The sequence below is a fragment of the Camelus ferus genome, chromosome 11 (assembly GCF_009834535.1).
Source record: "Camelus ferus isolate YT-003-E chromosome 11, BCGSAC_Cfer_1.0, whole genome shotgun sequence".
Taxonomy (NCBI): domain Eukaryota; kingdom Metazoa; phylum Chordata; class Mammalia; order Artiodactyla; family Camelidae; genus Camelus; species Camelus ferus.
Window position 1 is genome coordinate 69,909,067 of NC_045706.1, and position 21,692 is coordinate 69,930,758.

Here is a 21,692-nt window from a genome sequence, read left to right on the forward strand (position 1 = left end):
AGATAATAACCATCTTATATAAAGATGAAAAAACCATCAAGTTCCCTTCCCCCTCTCTGCCCCGGCCCCCCCCCCCAAAAAAATAAAAAATGGATGCGGGACAAGGACAATACACAATGAAAAAAATTATAAAGGCACGAAAAAGGCAAGTTCAATCTCATTATTAGTCAAATATATGCCAAAAGAAAGCATGAATTCAACACCATTTATCATTGTTGTTACACTAAATTTTTTTCTATACTAAATAATTTTTTAAGAAAGAACAACTAGGTGTGGTAAAGGACAGATTGACAGTGTCAATTAAACTGGTATAATCCTTCTGAAAGTCAATTCGCAGCATGTATCAAGCCATAAAAATGATTATTCTCTTTGGCCCAGTAATCCCAGTCTCATTTTATCTTCACAGAGGAATTCATAAAATGATCATTAAGCACATCAGAATAAGGAGAGAGTTAAGTAGGTCATGGTATATTGACTCTTGGAATGTTGTAAAGATGATAAACACTAAATTGGAAGCTAAGTTACAACAAGGAAATGTAAGTGTATGATGTACTGTATATGATGTAAGAGATGTACCGTATATGATGTCAGAGATGAAGCACTGCTTCAGAGCCAGCCAGGTCTGATTCATGTCCCAGCTCCCCAAGTCCATCGACAACCCTCCTAGCTCACTAAGCCTCGATTTCAGCCTCAGCAGAATAGGATGATAATTTTTTCTGAACGTACAGCAGTGCGGATTTGCATGATGGAACATTTTCATTACAGTCACACAAGGCTAACGGCAGACAGAACATTGGCTTGTGCCCACACTCTGAGTACAAATGTATCAAAGGTCTGCATGTGCTCCAGGCACTGGCGGGACACCGAAAATGCAACCAGGGGCTCTACTGCAGAAATTGAATGATGGACATTTTTGTTCCATTTTTAGAATGTGTTTTATTCTTTTGTTGTTGTTGTTGTTAATTGATATTTTATTTATTTACTTATTTATTTAACATTTTTTATTGAGCTATAGTCAGTTTACAATGTTGTGTCAAATTCCAGTGTAGAGCACAATTTTTCAGTTATACATGAACATACATATAGTGACTGTCACATTTTTTATCACTGTGAGCTACCACAAGATCTTATATATATTTCCCTGTGTAATCTTGTTTATCTACTCTGCATATGCCTGTCAGTATCTACAAATTGTGTTTTATTCTTATGGAATTTTGCAAAATAGATTAAAAGTTGGGGGAAAAAATACACTGGAGTAACTCCCAGAATTTCATAAGCTTCTACTTCAGAGGATCCTTGTGTACTCCATCAGGGAAATTATTTCACCTCCAAAGGTTGATGCAGTCTCCAGATTCCTGACACTGGGGAATTCCAGTGTTGGGGGACCTTCCTGGGGCAGACCTAGAGCTCAGTTTCAGCCCATACTGTCCCTCGATGTCTGAACAAAAATACAGAGTTGAGTGAAGGGCAAACAGACATCTACCAAATTCTAATTTATCTGCCTTGCCGATACAGTTGGGACATGCAGACCGAAGTCAAATGCTGGATCAGATGCAAAGTTAAAAAGAGGCTCAAGACTCCAGTCACCTTGTCTCAGCAAGGCCAGGCTTCCTTTCATTAATTATACCCTGAAATCATACTATGTGTGCATTAGATTCTTTCATGGGAAGGGTAATATGATATTGGAAATACGCAAAGTGTGAAGCGGTCACAGTAACACGTACGAAAAAGAGAGATGTTCAAAATAGGCTGAAAGAGCCAAAAGTTTAACGTCATTTGGCAAACAGGGAAGGGAAAAAATGTTTCGGTTATAATGAAATCTAAAAGCAAAGCAGGCAGTCAGTTGTTAACCTGTTATAAAGACTGGAGAGTATGATGTCAAAAGACAAATAAAACGGAAGCAGCCTAAATGTCCATCAACAGGTGACTGGATAAAGAAGAGGTGGTATATTTATACAATGGAATACTACTCAGCCATAAAAACCGACAACATAATGCCATTTGCAGCAACATGGATGTCCCTGGAGAATGTCATTCTAATGTGAAGTAAGCCAGAAAGAGAAAGAAAAATACCATATGAGATCACCCATATGTGGAATCTAAAAAAAAAAAAAAAAAAAGAACATAAATACAAAACAGAAACAGACTCACAGGCATAGAATACAAACTTGTGGTTGCCAAGGGGGAGGGGGGAGGGAAGGGACAGACTGGGAGTTCGAAATCTGTAGATACTGACGCATATGCAGAATAGATCAACAAGATTACACTGTACAGCACAGGGAAATACATACAAGATCTTGCGGTAGCTCACAGTGAAAAAAAATGTGACAATGAATATATGTATGTTCATGTATAACTGAAAAACTGTGCTCTACAATGGAATTAGACACAACATTGCAAACTGATTATAACTCAATAAAAAATGTTAAAAAATTATTAGCAATAAAAAATATATTCGCAATAAGAAAAACAGACTGGGACCATTCCTTCCTTTCAAAGAATATATTATTACTCAGCCATAAAAAAGGATGAAATAATGCCATTTGCAGCAACATGGATGGACCTAGGGATGATCATATGAAGTGAAATAAGTCAGACAGAGACGAATATCATACGATATCACTTACATGTGGGATCTGAAAAAAATAATACAAATGAACTTATTTACAAAACAGAAAGAGACTCACAGACATAGAAAACAAACTTACGGTTACCAAAGGGGAAAGGGGAGGGGAAGGAGAAATCAGTAGTTTGGGATTAGGAGATACACACTACTATATATAAAACAGATAAACAACAAGGTCCTGCCGTATAGCACAGGGAACTATATTCAATAGCTTGTTATGATGTTATATATAACATAATGTTATATATTACACATATATGTTATATATAATATGTTATAATGAAAAAGAATATGAAGAGTACATACATACATGTATGTATGAATCACTCTGCTGTACACCAGAAACAAACACAACATTGTAAATCAACTATACTTCAATGAAAAAACAACATATTAAATCCATAACAGCTATAGCTAACGTGTGCACATGACAAAGGATCCAATAAATATAAGCTGGATAAATACAGTAAAAAGCAAAATCCTAAAAGAACTCATTTTTAAACCTATAAGGATTTAGCTAAAAGATATATGAATAAGAGAACTAAGTTCTACAAATTCTAATTAAGTTCTAATAATCATAACAATAACGATCTATTTTCAGATCATAACATAATGCTAAGTTGTTCAGATAACTGAGGGTGGTACCACCGCCACCCAGGGATGTTTAAAAACAGGTGTGGGAGGAAGAGTTGCACAGAAGTCAGTGACGAGGGATATGAAACGTTCTGCAATACAGGTTTCAGGCCCCTGCAACAAATAGTTCCCGCAGCTAACCGAGGCCGATGGGCTCCCTTGTAGAAATCACGGCATCCCACTTACCATCATTCTTAGCTTAATCTTCAGGAGGGAGTATATGAGTGTGCATGCGTGTGTGCACACACCAAGGTCATCGAGAGCCCAGAGTCCAAATGAAATGTTGAAAGAGACGATCTAGGCACTGGTTGCCAAGAATGATTGCACAAAGCAGGGCATCTGTCAGATACTTAAGAGTCGCATGTACCCACCCTAGTATATAGAATCAAGTTCCTGCTCCAAACAAATCAGCAGATCAAAAAGCTGCCCATTGTAACTGGGTATGAAATACCGTTGAAATCGTCTCTGCTTTCCCACCTAAAAGCTACGTAACTGAGGTATTGCAAAGGGAGTATGGAGGCAAATGGAGAGTGTAAATCAACTATACTTCAATTTTAAAAAGCAAAGGTAGAGACAGGTGGAAAGGGAAGTAACAATAGTAAGGATTTCTAAAAAAAAAAAAATTGCATGAATAAAACAGGAGAAGGAAATCAGGAACAGTGGAGAGCAAGGAAAAAAGGAACACAGTTGGAAATAATCATGGAAATTAAAGACCAGAAGGGACTAGAATAAGTGGTGAGTTTATTAGCCACAGGGACTGTCTGGTCATTCTGGACCACAAAGGCAAGCGTGGTGCCTGGCCTATTATAAGGGCTCAGTAAATGCTTATTAAAATGATGGATGGATGGATGGATGGATGGATGGATGGATGGATGGATGGAAATGAAGTGTAGAGATCTGGTTCTCCTGTGTCACACGTAAAACAACTGGGAAGCAGAGAGAATTCACTCATCAGACCTCACACCGTGATTCTATCTATGCCAGGTGCGACACAGACGATGGCAACCAACAGAACTGAAACTAAGCTGAGCCTCCCCGCAGACCGATACCGGCTTTGTGCATGGTAGCGGAGGTGCCTCCCAAAGGACGTATTTATTAACAGAGGAAGAAAGTTCACTGCAGATTTCAAGCTTACACAGTCACAGGCAAAAGTGGCTGAAGAGAAACAGCCGCACTCATAGTGCTGGAGGAAGACAGCTGGAAAGAAGAGAACCATGCAGAGACAGTAAAAATACACATGCATATTTAACTGGGATCCTGACGGTGTAATAAATAGGATGAAACAAAGGTGAGTGACCAGAGGTGTGAAACCTCAGCCTGCAGACAAACCTGAGAAAAAAAGATTTTGAAATTTTTAAAAAGAGGTTTTCCTCCAAAAGTTTGTATTATTTAAAGGGAACCCTCCTACACTGCTGGTGGGAATGTAATTTGGTGCAGCCACTATGGAGAACAGTACGGAGATTCCTCAAAAAACTAAAAACAGACTTACCCTATGATCCAGCAATCCCACTCCTGGGCATATATCTGCAGAGAAGTCTAATTCAAAAAGACAACATGCACTCCAATGTTCATAGCAGCATCCATATACAAAAGCCAAGTCATAGAAGCAACCTAAATGTCCATCAACAGATGACTGGATAAAGAAGTTGTGGTATATTTATGCAGTGGAATACTACTCGGCCATAAAAAGGAATGAAAGAATGTCATTTGCAGCAACATGGATGGACCTACAGATTGTCATTCTAAGCGAAGTAAGCCAGAAAGAGAAAGAAAAATGTCATACGATATCACTCATATGTGGAATCTAAAAAAAAAAAGAAAAGAGGACACTAATGAACTCATCTATATATACAGATCAATCGTATTCAAATGTATATAAATTGTGTTATTCATATATATATTAACTTAAGCAGAGATTTCCAGTTTAGAAAGGCAGACACAAATAAGATATTTGCCACGTAACAATCTAAGTTCCTCCACATACAGAAACTGCAACACTCATCTGGTTCCCAAACATACAGCTCTGGTCTCAGTGATGGAGAATGCCACCATCATTCTGGCCCAAAGAGAGCCACACTGTCTACCAAGCGGATCTCAGGCAAAGCTCAGCAAAGAGAAGAGACATTTGGTGTGTCTACAGAACATGACCTCTAACCACTTCTGTAGGTTCTAAGTCCATCTTCAAATGATGTCAGATTACCAGATTTCATATTTAAACTCAATTAGCCTGAGCCCTTACAATTCACACCCATGGCATTATATTTTAATGGAACGTTTCTTAAAATTTGAGAGAACTTTGAATGACTCCTTTAACCATTGGCTGGGAAGTTGGATCTTTTGTGGAAAAAATGGACATCCCCAGAGATCTGATATTTGTGTATTTCACAGTCTATGTCCATGAACTCCTGCTTTCATTTCCTATTTTGTCCCCCAGAGGTGGTCGGTAAAGCCATATGTGCCTTTGCATTGGTTATAAATCTGTTCATGAGGACATTCCATTATGCACTCAAAACAAAAAATCATCTTTAAGAATTTAACACCACTCCGTGTTCCTGAAAACTTCTTGCTTTAAGCTACTTTTGAGAAGGACGGATAATGCTTCACCTGTTTGTTTGGTTTGGTTTGGTTTGGTTTAGTTTGTTTTTTGGTTCTGGCTTCTAGGAAGCTGTTAATTACATCATATTCTCAACCCAAATAATTACAACTCATTAGCAATTTTCTTCAGTCTTAACTTTTAAACTTAATTTTTATTTGTTAATTTTGTTGTTTATCTTTCTGCTATGTATATATGTATTTTTTCTTCCCCCACTCCCCAAAAAAGACACATAGATTTTATTCTTCTGTTCTAATTTTTCTTGTAAATTTTATCTAAATATATTGGATAAATGTGGAAAAGGAATGATTGCCTATATTTGCAGAACCTGCAAAGCACACAATCTTTAAACTGTGGCTTCTTCTTAAAGTGACTTACACAAGAAGTTTCACCCATGGACTTTGGAGTTAAAAAAAACTAGTAGCTCAGGGGAATATCTGAGGAAATCTTAATTCAAAAAGACACATGTACCCCAGTGTTCACAGCAGCACTACTTACAATAGCCAAGACATGGAAACAGCCTAAATGTCCATCAACAGATGGCTAGATAAAGATGTGGTATATATGTGTGTGTGTGTCTCTCTCACTCTCTCTCTCTCTCTCTCTCTCTCTATATATATATATATATACCGGAATACTACTCAGCCATAAAAAAGAAATGAAATAATGTCATTTGCAGCAACATGGATGGACTTGGAGATCATCATACTAAGTGAAGTAAGTAGAAAGAGAAAAACAAAATACTGTATGATATCACTTATATGTGAAATCTAAAACAAAAAAAAGGGCACAAATGAACTTACTTACAAAACAGAGACAGACTCACAGACATAGAAAACAAACTTATGGCTATCAGCAAATGGGGGTAGTGGGCAGGAAGGGATAAATTGGGAGACCTGCAGATACTAACTACTATATATAAAATACATAAACAGCAAGTTCCTACTGTACAGTACAGGGAACTATATTCAACACCTTATAATAGCCTATAATGAAAAAGAATATGAAAAGGAATATATATGTGTATAACTGAATCACTATGCTGTACACCAGAAACTAACACAACACTAAACCGATTAGACTTCAATTATTAATTAATTAATTAAAAAACTGATAGCTCACTAAAGGGCATCATACTCCCTTTTATTAGCTATTTCAATCTCAAAAATTAGGTGATAGTCCAAAAATAAGGGCAGGATTGTGTCGGTGTGGACACATGGCCTTTCTAATCTAAAGCAAGAGGTAAGTATTAGTTCCAAACCGTAACAGAAAAGTTGACTCCACTTCAACTTTATTGCCCTTAAAAAGTGCCCCTTATCTGCCTTCCACTTTGTCCTCACTCGCTGAAAGGCAAATGAGTTTAAGCTGGACACAGCCGACCATCACTCCCAGAAAAAAACGCCATTTGACACTCACACTGAGAATCCTTTTACATATTTCACAGATCCTCTACTCAGGTTCCTGACAGCTCACCGAGCCACAGACCTCACCGGATTTCTGAGCTACAGCTGTAGTGTCTTTTCTACCTGGGCAGCTGGCGTAAAGTGAGAAAATTCATTAACATGCTAATGACGTCCTATTTAAAATTCTAGCCCTGATTATTATGTGATTAAATCCCTCCCCTTGACGTCTGCTTCCTTTATATCTGAGTTACAGTACGAAATCAACAATATTAAGAAAGTACAATGCAGATTACCAACTTACACACAAGGGATGGAAAAAGTTATGTAAATCTCAGAGTTGTCTTTTTTTCTGAAAAGCAGACCTAGCAAAGCGCAAAAAGTTACTGATTTTTTTAATCCCACTCTCCCTTTAAAAAAAATCATTGAAATCTACAATAATTAAAGGTTTATAGTTAATTTCCATAAGTATTCAGGGGCTGAAAGATAGATTTAGGTTTTCATTCTATTTCACCGCACCTAAATTGTTCAGAATTTAAACATATTCTCCTGAAGTCTTTAGAACCGCATACAGGGGTTAAAGCACACCCTTTCCTCCCCTTCTTACAGACTGTGTGTCAGTGAGACGAAAGTCAATGGATTCAGTGATGATTTCTGCCTCCTTTGCCTCCTGCATACTTTGGCACATTTCAGTCCTTTTCATCATGCTGTTCTGTCTGCCGACACCCTAATCTGAATATCTGACTCAGACAACTCAAGCATCTTCCATGAAAGACTATCAAACATATCACTGCTCTCATTAAATTGGAAGATGAATTCAAAATTTTTTTTTTAAAAAAGAAGATCTCAGGTCTGGGTCTGTGATTCAAAATAAAGGAAGAAAGAATTCATGTTTCATTTTAACATCTGGCCCTAGTAAATGAATAAATATTTGTGGTACATTTACTGTTTTTAATGACATCACGCTGGCTACTGCAACAAGACAAATGAAACATAAGGACAATGCTTTCACCTCGAAGGACTTACAGCTGAGCCAGAGACACAAGCTGTAATGACATTGTAAATGCTCAGCAAAGCAAGTTTATCTGTGATGAGTCATTACATGCACTCTTCCTGTTAGGTAGTCAGATAAGCGAGGGCACCAGGCAGATAAGGTGGAGGACAGGGAGGGTGGTCCAGAAGATGGCTGTATGTCCGCCTTCAGCATAAAGGGGCTTTACTTCCTCTAAATGGGCGCCAGCAAGAAATCGGTTAGAAGCTAACAGCGGCAACTGCGCAGTAGCTACAATGACCTAACCAGACACGACCCAGTGCTCATTGTAATATAATCAGCATGCGGTTTAGGCCCCGCCCCCGTGGGTTTTTCCTGTGTGCATCATGGGTAAGGACATCTGCAAAGGGGAGGAGCATGACTGAGCACTCCAGGGGCAAAAGCCATCCATCAATCAAGAGACCAACTCTAAGCCGCGGTCTAAGAGGAGGGGCCAAAGACCATTCCTATCTGCCTTACATCAGCCTGCTTTCTGTTCTTAGAGGTGTATTTTCCCTTTGCTAATAAAACCTTTAAAATCTTTTGTACACAACACTTCCATCTCCCATCTGAATTCTTATCTTTCAGATAAGACAAGAATTAGGGTCTTTTCCCTTCCCCTTTTGGGGTAACATTCCCATCAGCAAGAATCCTCTGAATGCTAATTCAGGCTGCAGATTGTTCCCTAAGACTGCAGATCTCCCCTTCCGCTGCAGAAACGGAATCCTGGCTGGACTTGGACAGACACGTGGCTGCATCAGCTGACTTGGAGCAAACTTCGCAGAACCTGGGTCCCAGACCACCATGGAGCTGAACTGCCTTTTCCTCCTGAACGCTGCATTCTGCAACCATTGCTGAAAATCAAAGTCTATTTTGAAGAGCACTACACATTGCTCATTTTTTGAATAGTCTTAATTTTAAATGTTTTTTCTAAGATGAAAAAGGATCAGCTCACGGTAATACATGCATAGGCACACTATTTCTCTGTATTTGCTCTACATTTAAACTTGAGTGGAGAGCTCCTTCTGGATTTTTTTTTTATTTCTTTTTTTGGGGGATAATTAGTTTTATTTATTTCTTTAATTTTAGGGGAGGTACTGGGGGTTGAACCCAAGACCTTGTGCATGCTAAGCATGTGCTCTACCACTTGAGCTATCACCTCCCCACCACCTTCCAGATTTTTAACTCTCAAAACCCAACCAATGACAGAATATGGACTTTGGCCTAGCTTTATTACATATCAATAGATAAAAGCTTCAGTTTACTACGGAATTCTTTCTTCCTTTGTCTCCCACAGTCTCATCAACCCAAGATTATTCATTTGGCTCACCCAAAGCCAAATCATCTCAGATGGCTTAAAAATTAGCTTCAGCCTAAAGCACAGGGAAAAGGGTAGCTGACCCAGCAAAATCCAAGCACAAAACAAAAAGAATGCCTTCACAACAGTAATGAGCCATCTGCAATTTAGAATCATCCATGGTAACAATCTCTCATTCCATTGGTTTATGTTTTATTCATCATTTTGAAAATACTTAGTGAAGTGACAATAATGAGATTCAAAAATTACTATATAGCTCTTTAAAAAAAAAAAAAGAGAGAGAGAGATTAATGATTTTCAAGGGCTCAAATGTTCAAATGAAAATATCGCTGGACTAAATTTGCCCAAATTTGTTTACATCTTCTTTCTTCTCAAATATAAATTCCTCATTTGGGGCTAAAAACCTTGTGGTGATTACTTATTTCATGCTTTTCATTGCTTATATGTTTTAAAAATTGGTAGCAAAAAATTCACTTAAAATGTACAAGGCTCATTCTATCGTAATGCAATAAACTGCACTGTGACATCTGGGGGACATGTCACCATTTCTCAGGACTACAGTGATATATTAAGGTTCAAATGCACAGTCTCTACATATTTGGCAAAAACAAAGCTTTGACCTGCAAAAGTGAGAGAAAAAAAAAAGATAAAGTGTTCTGAGTCATTGAGCCAACTTGAAGGTGTCTACCTCTGAAGACACAGTAGGGTTCCTTCTGGGTATATGCCCAGGAGTGGGATTCCTGGGTCATACGGAACCCTACTTCAAAGTGACACCTGCACCCCAATGTTCACAGCAGTACTCTTTACAGTAGCCAAGACATGGAAACAGCCTAAATGTCTATCGACAGATGACTGGATAAAGAAGATGTGGTATATTTATACAATGCAATACTATTCAGCCATAAAAACCAACAATGTAATGCCATTTGCAGCAACATGGATGTTCCTGGAGAATGTCATTCTAAGTGAAGTAAGCCAGAAAGAGAAAGAAAAATACCATATGAGATCACTCATATGCAGAATCTTAAAAAAAAAAAAAAAAACCATACATACAAAACAGAAACAGACTCATAGACATAGAATACAAACTTGTGGTTGCCAAGGGGGCGGGGGGTGGGAACAGACAGACTGGGATTTCAGAATGTAGAATAGATAAACAAGATTATACTGTATAGTACAGGAAAATATACACAAGATCTTACGGTTGCTCACAGAGAAAACAATGTGACAATGAATATATATATATGTTCATGTATAATTGAAAAATTGTGCTCTACATTGGAATTTGACACAACATTGTAAAATGATCATAAAATAAGTAAGAAATGTTAAAAAAAAAAAAAAGATTGTACTGTGTAGCACAGGGAAATATATACAGGATCTTGTCATGGCTCACAGTGAAAGAGAATGTGACCATGAATGTATGTATGTTCATGTATAACTGAAAAATTGTGCTCTACACTGGAATTTGACACAACATTGTAGAATGACTATAACTCAATAAAAAAAAGTTTAAATAAATAAATAAAATAATAAAAAAAAAAGATGTGGCTGGAAGGAAAAAAAAGAAGACACAGTTAACAGCTGACCATCCCATCTGTCATTCAAATCACTCTGTAAAGACACCTCTCCCTGCACAACTGACTAAGCCATCAAAACAAAATAGATTCACAGTGAAAATGACACACCGACTTCTACAAGTTGATTTCCTGTTTATTTGGTTTTCAACACTCATCTTCATGTACTTCAATTTGTGGAGTATTTTCAAATAGCCCTATTTCAAATCTGGCTACCTAATATCCCCATTCTTGTCGTATTTCTTTTTTAAGGAAGCATACTTCGTAAGTACAGAACTTTATTAGTGCAGATGTCTTTCATCTTCCTAGTAAACATTTATTTAGGGCCCATGATTTACCATGTATGACCTTTGACTTCTAACAACCTCTAGTTCCCAGGGAAAGTACGACGACGCGTGTACGCACAAGCGCACGCGCGCACACACACGTATCTCAGGATCTTTGAAAGTTACCTCCCTTAATCCATACCACTTAACCAGCCCATGATGTGGATAATATTCTTCTCATTTTACTGGTGAGGAAACAGGTGGCAGAATCTCATGTATTTTAAATCTGAATTTGTTTCTTAAGATTTCATTCTGCATATTAGAAATTGAATCATCAGAAATTCTTTACTATGTTTTTTAAGAACTAGGTTTTCAAGTTACATTTTTCTATGGGGTGCAACACAAAAGACTATGGTCATTTAAGACATACTGATATTGAACCATGCTGGCCAGATTTATTGAAACAATATCCTTTCCATATTAAATTGCCTTGTTGCATCTGTGAAATATGAATTGATGTTACATGTATTGATCTATTCCAAAATCACGCATTCTGTTCCATTATCCTAGATTCCTAATCCTCAAGCAATTACTGTTATTTTCATTGCTATGGATTTATAAAAAGTTCTGAAATTAGGTAAAAAAAAAAAAAAGAAAAAGAAAGAAATAGGGTTTTGCTTTATCCATTTGGATTAAACAGGCATCTTCTGAGATTGTCCCCCAAAGTGAAACCTCAAGGTGACCCCACTGGCTCTTAACAACTGGACAGGAAAAGAGCAAAACCATTTAACTCCTCCCATGAGCCAATACTTTGGCTGAGGCACCACTGGCATCTTCTACCTCATTCTTCCTGGGGAAAGCAGCTCTCAGAAAAGCCCACACATAGAACAGCAACTTAATGGTCTTAGTTTTTTCCCAGAGTCAGCCTGCTTTTGTCTGTGATGGTGCAAGCCAGAAGGCTGAGCCAAGGAGCAAAGGGAAGATAATTGTCCAACAGAGAAAATTCTCAAGACCTGTGCCAAGGGGGAGATTGCTCTAAGTAATCGCAAGGCCATTAGCAAATCCAGGGTAGAGGAGGGGGAAAGAAACAGCACATGAAAAGCCATCACATGTGATAGCAAAACAAAAGCTGACAAGAAATTCCGCCCCATTTGCCAAGGCTCCTGCCAAAATATCCTCCCGGGAATGTGCCGTGTGGCTCCAGGACACCCTTTGGCAGTGACGTTCACACGAAGCACAGAACATCCGGCCGGACACACAGTACCGTAAATATCATAAATGTTTCACCGGGAGACCGCTGGGATGACTTACCATAGGCAGTTCTCCCGTGGTCCAGTTCTCTTCTCAGTCTGTTGTAATCTTCTTCAACATTTCCCAACTTTTTGACGTTCCTTGAACTCAGCACCGACAGCTTGTGGAGAAGTCCCTCCAGCCCTTCCCTCTCAGATGTTAAGGATCTGATCTCCTCCGTGAGCTCCTTAGCCGTACAGAAATGGTTTCCTGCAGCACATCGCCGGGGAGAAGGGGGGAAAACAAGCGTTACAGCACCCCTACACGGGAAAGGTTCAGCAACAGCTAAATGCACTGACGGTGTGGATACAGGGGGCTGAGCTTGGCAACTGCAACCAGCTGCATGAACAGTCTTCCGTGGAGGAATCGGGAAAAACACTGTCCTCAAGCTGGAAGTCTCTTTAACTCTCGTACGTCTCTCTCTCACCTTATTCTTGTTGTGTTCTGTTTTAGGGGTTCCACTGGCTAATCCACATCCTTGGGAAGCATAATGACACAAAAATGTCCCAATGAAACCCAGGGAAACCAAATGATATCGCTCCATTCAAATATCCAAATGTCAAAGAGGTGAAATATTATAGAAGGGTGGAAAGAGACTGGGCCTTGGAACCAGACTGTAACTCAATAAAATAAAATTTTTAAAAAATAAAAATAAAAAAATAAAGTGTTGAAAGAACCCCCCCCCCAAAAAAAAGACCTCAGTTCAAATCCTAATCCCCCATTACTCAAACTGCATGATCTTGAGCAAAGAAATTAGCATATGGAATTTCAGGGCAAACTTCTAATAAAATATGATCGTGCTAACACCTGCATTATAGAAGTCTGCAAGAATAGACATGAAATTCTAGAAAGCTCTGAGCAACATAGATGGTACATTTAATTTAGAAGGATTACAGGCTACAAGGTCAACATACAAAATTCAGTCGTTATACATGAACATACACATATTCATTGTGTAACTGAAAAATTGTGCTCTACACTGGACTTTGACACAACATTGTAAAATGACTATAACTCAATAAAAAAAAGTTTAAAAAAAATCAGTTGTATTTCCAAATATGAGCAGCAAACAATGGGAAGATGACTTTTTAAAAAATTCCATGTACAAGACATTTTAAAACTCAAAATATTTAGGGTAAATTTAAAGAAACTCATGCAAAACCTCTACACAGAAAATCACTGTAAAACTTCCCCAGGAAATTAAAGGAGGATCTGTGTACGGATGAACATCCGCCTTTCCATCCAGCAGCACACGTGCCCGCCTGCTATGCACCAAGGGAGCCACGCTTGGGCCTTCACGTGGGTCTTTTGAAGCACCTGTCAAAACATTTTATTCTACAAATAACACCATTAAAAACTTCTAGATATGCAAATCAAAACTACAATGAGGTATCACCTCACACCAGTCAGAATGGCTATCATTCAAAAATCCACAAATGACAAATGCTGGAGAGGCCGTGGAGAAAAGGGAACCCTCCTACACTGCTGGTGGGAATGCAGGTTGGTGCAGCCATTGTGGAAAACAGTATGGAGATTCCTCAAAAGACTAGGAATAGACTTACCATATGACCCAGGAATCCCACTCCTGGGCTTATATCCAGAAGGAACCCTACTTCAGGATGACACCTGCACCCCATTGTTCATAGCAGCACTATTTACAATAGCCAAGACATGGAGACAGCCTAAACATCCATCAACAGATGACTGGATAAAGATGTGGTATATATTTATACAATGGAATACTACTCAGCCATTAAAAACGGACAACATAATGCCATTTGCAGCAACATGGATGCTCCTGGAGAATGTCATTCTAAATGAAGTTAGCCAGAAAGAGAAAGAAAAATACCATATGAGATCGCTCATATATGGAATCTAAAAACAAACAAACAAACAAAGCATAAATACAAAATAGAAACAGACTCACAGACATAGAATACAAACTTGTGGTTGCCAAGGGGGCAGGGGGTGGGAAGGGATAGACGGGATTTCAAAATTGCAGAATAGATAAACAAGATTATACTGTACAGCACAGGGAAATATACACAAGATCTTATGGTAGCTCACAGAGAAAAAAATGTGACAATGAATATATATATGTCCATGTATAACTGAAAAATTGTGCTCTACACTGGAATTTGACACATTATAAAATGATTATAAATCAATAAAAAATGTTAAAAAAATATCTCTAGATAAAGAAAAAAAAAACCAACCCCTAGGTGTATGCCAAAGCCAAAACTGACCTTACCCGTCCCGCTCCTTCTAACGACATCCTCGACATCTCTGAATTTAATTACTGACCCTCCTCTACCTCCCAGTATCTGGAGCTCATTTTTGAGGTCAGTACTTGAGAGTCTGATTTTATAGATCACAGAGCTCTCGGTGCATGACATCTCACTTAGGCTTCCCACTAATCCAGGACATGACTGTCCTTGGTCTCCAGTGGAAGAAACTGAGACCCAGAGGGTGGCCTTCCCCAGGTCATGAGGCTTTGGAGTTCAAAGATCTCACGTAAGAGTAGTGAACTTGAACTTGGTTTTTCCAACTTCAGGTTAGGTGCTTGTCCTACCAAATACAGCTCAATAAGGGACTTGGCCAAAACGTGGCCACAAATCACCCATAAAGGGAGGGAGCACCAGGAAGGCTGGGGGCGGATCTCACGCTCAGATGGGCGGTTTCACCCCATCAGCCCCCAGGCCTCACCACGACTTTCTCCCCGGGGGGAGAGCACACACACCATCCTCGCTGGGCCACAGACCTTCTTCCCCTTTGTGACAACCCTCCTAAAATTACCCTCTTCCACGCACCCGAATTTGGGCCCTACTTCTTTATGACGGAAAGAGAAATAAAGCCAGTGTTGAATATAACCAAAATAAAGCCCAAATAACAAAGTCCTGCTTCTCTTCTCTGGCAGGACGCCAGATCCTTCCAGGAAGCAAAACAATAACTTCTGTAACAATTCACCCAAAATAGCCAGGACCTGATTAAGAACTGACCACTTCTCTAATTTGCGTCCCTACACCCAACTTAGGACCAACCAGAGAAAGCCAGATATGCCCCTTAGGCAATCACATAGGATGCTCCAGGCACCTACGTCCGGCTTCTCCCGGCCAACAGCCTCCAGTCACACCTGGAACCTTCCTTTCCCCCCTCACCAAGTCTCCCTCTCCTCTGCCTGCCTTGGAGCCACCGCCAAAGCACAGATGATGGTGGTAGAGCCCCTTGCTTTAGTCAGTCTGAACAATACCCTTTCCTTCTCATCTGGTGGGTCTTTATTTCCACCCTGGATAAACATCATCTTTGAAAAAACATCTTTACTGAGCTTCTCAGCTCCCCCAGCCATTGATCTAAGCCGTGAAATTTCTGAGAGAGAAGGAAGTATTTTGTACTTATCTAGGAAAATCTAGTTCATTTCTAAGAAACTTCTCAGTTCCCTCCAAATCATAAACTAAGAAAGAAGATTTCAGGCTGCTATTTAGACACATTTGTCTCTAATTCATGTGTGTTAAGTGTAGATAATTGTTATTCTCTATAAAGGAAGAGTCAAATCAGATAGAACCATATTTTAAAAAAGAAAAACTGGCTTGGAATATCTTGACATGCTGTTTAAGAATAAATAATTTCAAAACATGAGCAGAAGACCTAAGCAGACATTTCTCCAAAGATGATGTACAGATGGCCAATAGGCACATGAAAAGATGTTCAATATAGCTAATTAGCAGAGAAATGCAAATCAAAACTACAGCGAGATATCACCTCACACCAGTCAGAATGGCCATCGTTCAAAAGTCTACAAACAATAAATGCTGGAGAGGGTGTGGAGAAAAGGGAACCCTCCTACACTGTTTGTGGGAATGTAAACTGGTGCAGCCACCATGGAAAACAGTACTGAGATTCCTTAAAAAACTAAGATAGACTTACCATATGATCCAGCAATCTCACTCCTGGGCAATCTCACTCCTGGGCATACATCTGGAGAAAACTCTCATTTAAAAAGATACCTGCACCCCAGTGTTCATAGCAGCACTATTTACAATAGCAAAGACACGGAAGCAACCTAAATGTCCATTCACAGATGACTCGGTAAAGAAGATGTGAGATAGATAGATACACAGATACGCGCGCGTGCGCGCGCGCGCACACACACACACACACACACAGTGGAATACTGTTCAGCCATGGAAAAGAATGAAATAATGCCATCTGCAGCAACATGGATGAACCTGGAGATCATCATACTAAGTGAAGTAAGTCAGACAGAGAAAGACAAATACCATATGATATCACTTACATGTGGAATCTAAAAAAATGACACAAATGAACTTATTTACGAAACAAAGACAGACTCACAGACATAGAAAACAAACTTATGGTTACCGAAGGGGAAGGAGGGGAAGGGATAAATTAGGAGTTTAGGATTAGCAGATATTAACTACTATATATAAAACAGATAAACAAAAAGATCCTACTATGCAGCACAGGGAACTATATTCAATATACTGTAATAGCCTATAATGGAAAAGTACGAAAAAGAGTATGTGTGTATATATATGTACAACTGAATCACTATGCTGTACACCAAAACCTAACACAACATTGTAAATCAACATACTTCAATTAAAAAAAGAGTAAATGATTATTTGAACTGTTAATAGGAGGCAGGTGGGAAAGAAAATACGCCACAAACTGAGAGGAAACTCACATGAAATACGGATATAACAGATTCTGAGGACCAGAAATCAACAAATGAGGGCTCGTTTTTTAAAAAACAATTACTCTTACTGTCTCCTGAGTACCAGACATTAGGCAAAGCCCAAGGGAAAAAAACAAAAAAAAAAAACAGCAAAATGACTCAACAGAGGGACCAGATCAATAAAGGTGGATGACTCCAGCAGGGCAGGGCTGGAACCAGGAGGGCATGCGTCACATCAACACTGGAAAGTTTCAGAGGCAGGCAGCAGAGGGCCTTGATGCTGGCTAGGGGCAGGCAAAGGTCAGACACGCGCAAAGTGAAGATGGGACACTAGGCGGTTACAGAGCTCGGAAGGAGGCACAGCCCAGTTCCAGGAGCCTGAGCCCCGGCCCGGACCGTGTCTCAGCTACACTGCGGACCCGGAGTCCACGGCGCGAGGCCGACGGCAGGCAGGAAGGATGCTTGTTGCTGAGTCACAGGCGTGGGTTCCCGCCACTTAAAAGTCTCCTGCTTCTGGGAACCAGGGGCAGGTTGAAGAGGCCACGGCTACGAAAGGCGGGCAGAGGGGGGACCCAGGCTAAGCTCCAGCCACGAGCCTTCATCACTGGAGGTCAAAGGGTGCAGCACAGTTCTAGGCGAGAGAGGCCCCTGCTTCTGATGGTGAGATCTTAACCACTGAGCCTGGGGCAGCCACACCCACCACACTCTCTAGAGGACACTAAGCCGGTCCCCGAGCTCTGTCCCCGAGCTCTGTCCCCAGCAGCCCCCGCCCAACCCGCCCATCCTGGGGCGGAGGGCGAAGCTGTCAGTGAGGGCAGCAGAGAGGCAAGGAGCCCTTGTCCAGGCACCTGGGGGGATCTTCGCTCTCACTTCTTTTCCAGGCGGCCACTCAACAAGGTGGGCCTGGGGCTGCCTCTTGAGGAAAGAGGCCTCTCAACCTCCACCCAGAAAAACCTCGGTGAGGCCCAGGGGAAAGGGGCCTGAAGTGGGCAGCTAGACCGCACCTGCTCCAGTCCCCGGGCAGATGCTCATCTCCTGGGCTCAGCTTACCAGGCAGGACCCAGCCGTGACAGTGACCAGACCTGCAGGGCTCAGGTTAGCACCCGGCCTGGGGAGGGGACACCGCAGGGCTCCACGCTTTTAGTATCAGTGCTGAAAACCAAACGGACAAACGAATCTTCACCGTCAACAAGTAGCCCAGCCTAGCACAGCAGGCAGGGGGCTGCACAGGCATTTGGGGCCAAAGCCACTTTGTGATAAGGGGTGTAGATGCCACCACAGCCCTCTGCTACAGGTACACGAGCCAGGAACCCGCAGCAGGGAGTGACAGCCGGTCAAGGGCTCACCTCCCGGCCACACCTCCTCCCACTCAGGTGCATGGCTGCCAATTGCTAGCTCATTCTATGCAAGGAGCTCTCATTTGTATATTGATTATTCATTTATCAGTATAATAATGCACCATATTATCCTAATTCACGACCTCACTTAATTCTTACAGCACACTAATGTAATAGTGTTGCTATTACACTCATTTTACAGATGGGAAAAAAACAAGATTTCCAAAGATTAAATAATTTGCCCAAAGTCACCCAGCCAGGTAATGATGAAGCCGGACTTGAACACAGACCTCTCAGATCCCATAGCCAAAGCTTCCATCTGCTACACAGTATGGCCTCTGGTCTCAAGAACTGAGAGATGTGGAGGCCCCCAGTCAGCTCCTCATTCTATGCCACTGTGCACAGAGCTGGGGGTCTCCTTCTGGTGATAAAAGACGCTTGAGTGCTTTCAACTGAGCCATTCTCTGCCAAACATCACAAGAGTTAAGGCAGAAATAGAGAAGGGCAAGAAAAGAGATGAGTAAGATACAGTTGAGTCAAGATTTGTGTAGGCTGATGAAGACAAGGGAGAAATCTAGGGTCCCTGGAGTATTTGAAAGCCTGAGCAGTGGCGAAGTGGACTGGTAGTTACTTGGAGAATCCACTGTGTACGTTACAGAACAAAGCTGGAGGACCATCGCTTCTGATGTGTCACCATCATCTGTGTTCTTATCTCGATGACTTATACTTGGAAAGAAGTGATGGGCTTTCTAGGTTATTTTTCCTAGTTTTTAGAATACCACATTCAGCTGGCTAGATAAATACCACCTAGATCTTCTAAGCACCTGTAGAAGATTTCAAATGCTAACCTTCTTTTCTTCTTTTTTCTTCTTCTTTTTTTTATTGAAGTATATAGTCAGTTACAATGTGTCAATTTCTGGTGTACAGCATCATGTCCCAGTCGTGTATGTGTATATATACATACATATTCATTTTCGTAGACTTTTTCATTGTAAGTTACTACAAGATATTGAATACAGTTCCCTGTGCTCTACAGAAGAAATTTGTTTTTTATCTATTATTATATATAGTACTTACTATTTGCAAATCTCAAACTCCCAAATCTATCCCTCCCCACCGCCTTTCCCCTGGTATCCATAAGGTTGTTTACTGTGTCTGCGAGTCTGTTTCTGTTTTGTAGATGAGTTCATAGTATCTTCTTTCTTTTCTTTTTAAGATTCCATGCATGAGTGATCTTTTCTTCCTTTTTTAATGCCAGGATCTTAAAGTCAGTGAGTCCCAGTCCCCAGACATTCCCGCCTCTACCCCACCATGTACCCACCGCCTGACTGAGCTTCCTCAAGTCTGGCTTTGGTCATGCCTTTGCTTTGCTTAAAAATAAATTATAACAGCTCCCCAATGCTTTCATCCTTAGCCTGCAGAACAGAGCCCTGGACATCCGGTCCTAACCAAGGATAACAAGCCTCTTCCTACCACAACACGGATCCTATACCAGCATCAATCTAGACGACCCTTCCTCCCCAGACAGAACCATGCTCTCCTCCACAAACAGGCCAGGCATATCCATTCTATTCCACAACTACCACAAAAGGAGGGATTGTGTCCTGTCTGCAGCTGCACCCTCAGGACCGAGAGCCAGGCCTGGTGCTTAGTAGGTGCCTGATGCCACTCTCTGTCCCTGAAAAACTTTCTGCCCCCATCGTTAGTTTGCAGAACCCTACAGGCTCCTAGGTCGCTGTGGCACATTGTAAAACACGGCCCCCAAACTCTTGGCACACCTCCCACTTGTCCCCTGTGTCTCTTTCCCTTGAGTCAGGGCCCCAGGACTGCTCGACCAATAAAATAAAACAGCAGCTGGGATGGTTTTTAAAAATATGCCCATCAGGTTCTTTAATCCTCCTCCTTTGGGGTGGAAACTGTTTTCCCTTTCACTGAGTGTGAGCTGCACTTAGGATGCGTTCCTGGTCACCAAGGCAGAGGTGACTGGGAGCCTTTGGAAATGAAGGCCCGACAAACCTGGGATCTTCAGTCTTCTTTGCCTTCACTCTCAGATCACCTGCTCTGGGGGGCATCAGCCACCATGGTCTGAGCCACCCATGGCCTGGCCCACATGGCTACCAAGCCCTTCCACCGACAGCCAGAAAAATCTGGAAGCAGATTTTTCAGGCCCCATGATGCCTTCAGGCCCCACATCTCGCAGCACCTCCTAGAGATCCTGAGCTAGAATCGCCCAGCTAAGCTGCTTCTGGGTTCCTAACTTCCAGAAACTGTGCGCTATAATAAACATTTGTTGTTTCAAGTTACTAAGATTTGGGGTAACGTATCACTTACTAAAAGAGACTCCTGCCAGTTTCTAAGTCCAGGCTTTAAGAAATAAGAATCTTCCATGCCCTGTCTCTTGGGACACTCCCTCTTAGAACCTAGCAGCCATGTTGTAAGGAAGCCAAGCTGGCTATCGCGAGGCTCACGTGGACAGGAACTGACAGACAGACAGACCAACCTGCTAGTCATGAGCTCCCCCACAGCTGCCCCTGCCCTGCCCTGCCCAGCCCTAACTGCAGATTCACGAGCAAAATAAATGACTGGGGATGTTTTAAGTCACTGAGTCTCGAAGTGGTTTATTCCACAGCGATCAGTAACAAGAACAGATTTTGGCGTCTGGAAGTGGAGTGCTGCTGTAACAAATCCCTAAAGTCGGAGGCACTGACTTGGGGACCAGGTGGCAGGCGGAAGGCTAACGGGTCTCAGTGAAGGCTGAAAGGAAAGGAAGAAAAGCATTATCAGAAGCTGGAGGAAAAGGGAGCCCTGGCATATAGTGACAGAAAGTCTGATGACATTACCAATGAGGTAACACAGAAAAGAGTTCCTGATGAAGCTAATTAAGCAGGCAAGGAGGTTTCCAGGCAGAATACAGGCGTGCCAGCCA

General features: G+C 41.1%; 1 protein-coding gene across 6 annotated transcripts in view; it reads right to left on the reverse strand.

Annotated features, from left to right (window-relative positions):
• TSNAX (translin associated factor X) overlaps window positions 1-21,692 on the reverse strand; it is a 393,490-nt gene that overhangs the window by 166,663 nt on the left and 205,135 nt on the right. For all 6 annotated transcript variants that reach the window (XM_032491816.1, XM_032491821.1, XM_032491819.1 and 3 more), the window contains one exon: window positions 12,755-12,943. In XM_032491816.1, coding sequence (XP_032347707.1) covers window positions 12,755-12,943 — 189 coding nt within the window. The remainder of the gene's footprint in view (window positions 1-12,754; window positions 12,944-21,692) is intronic.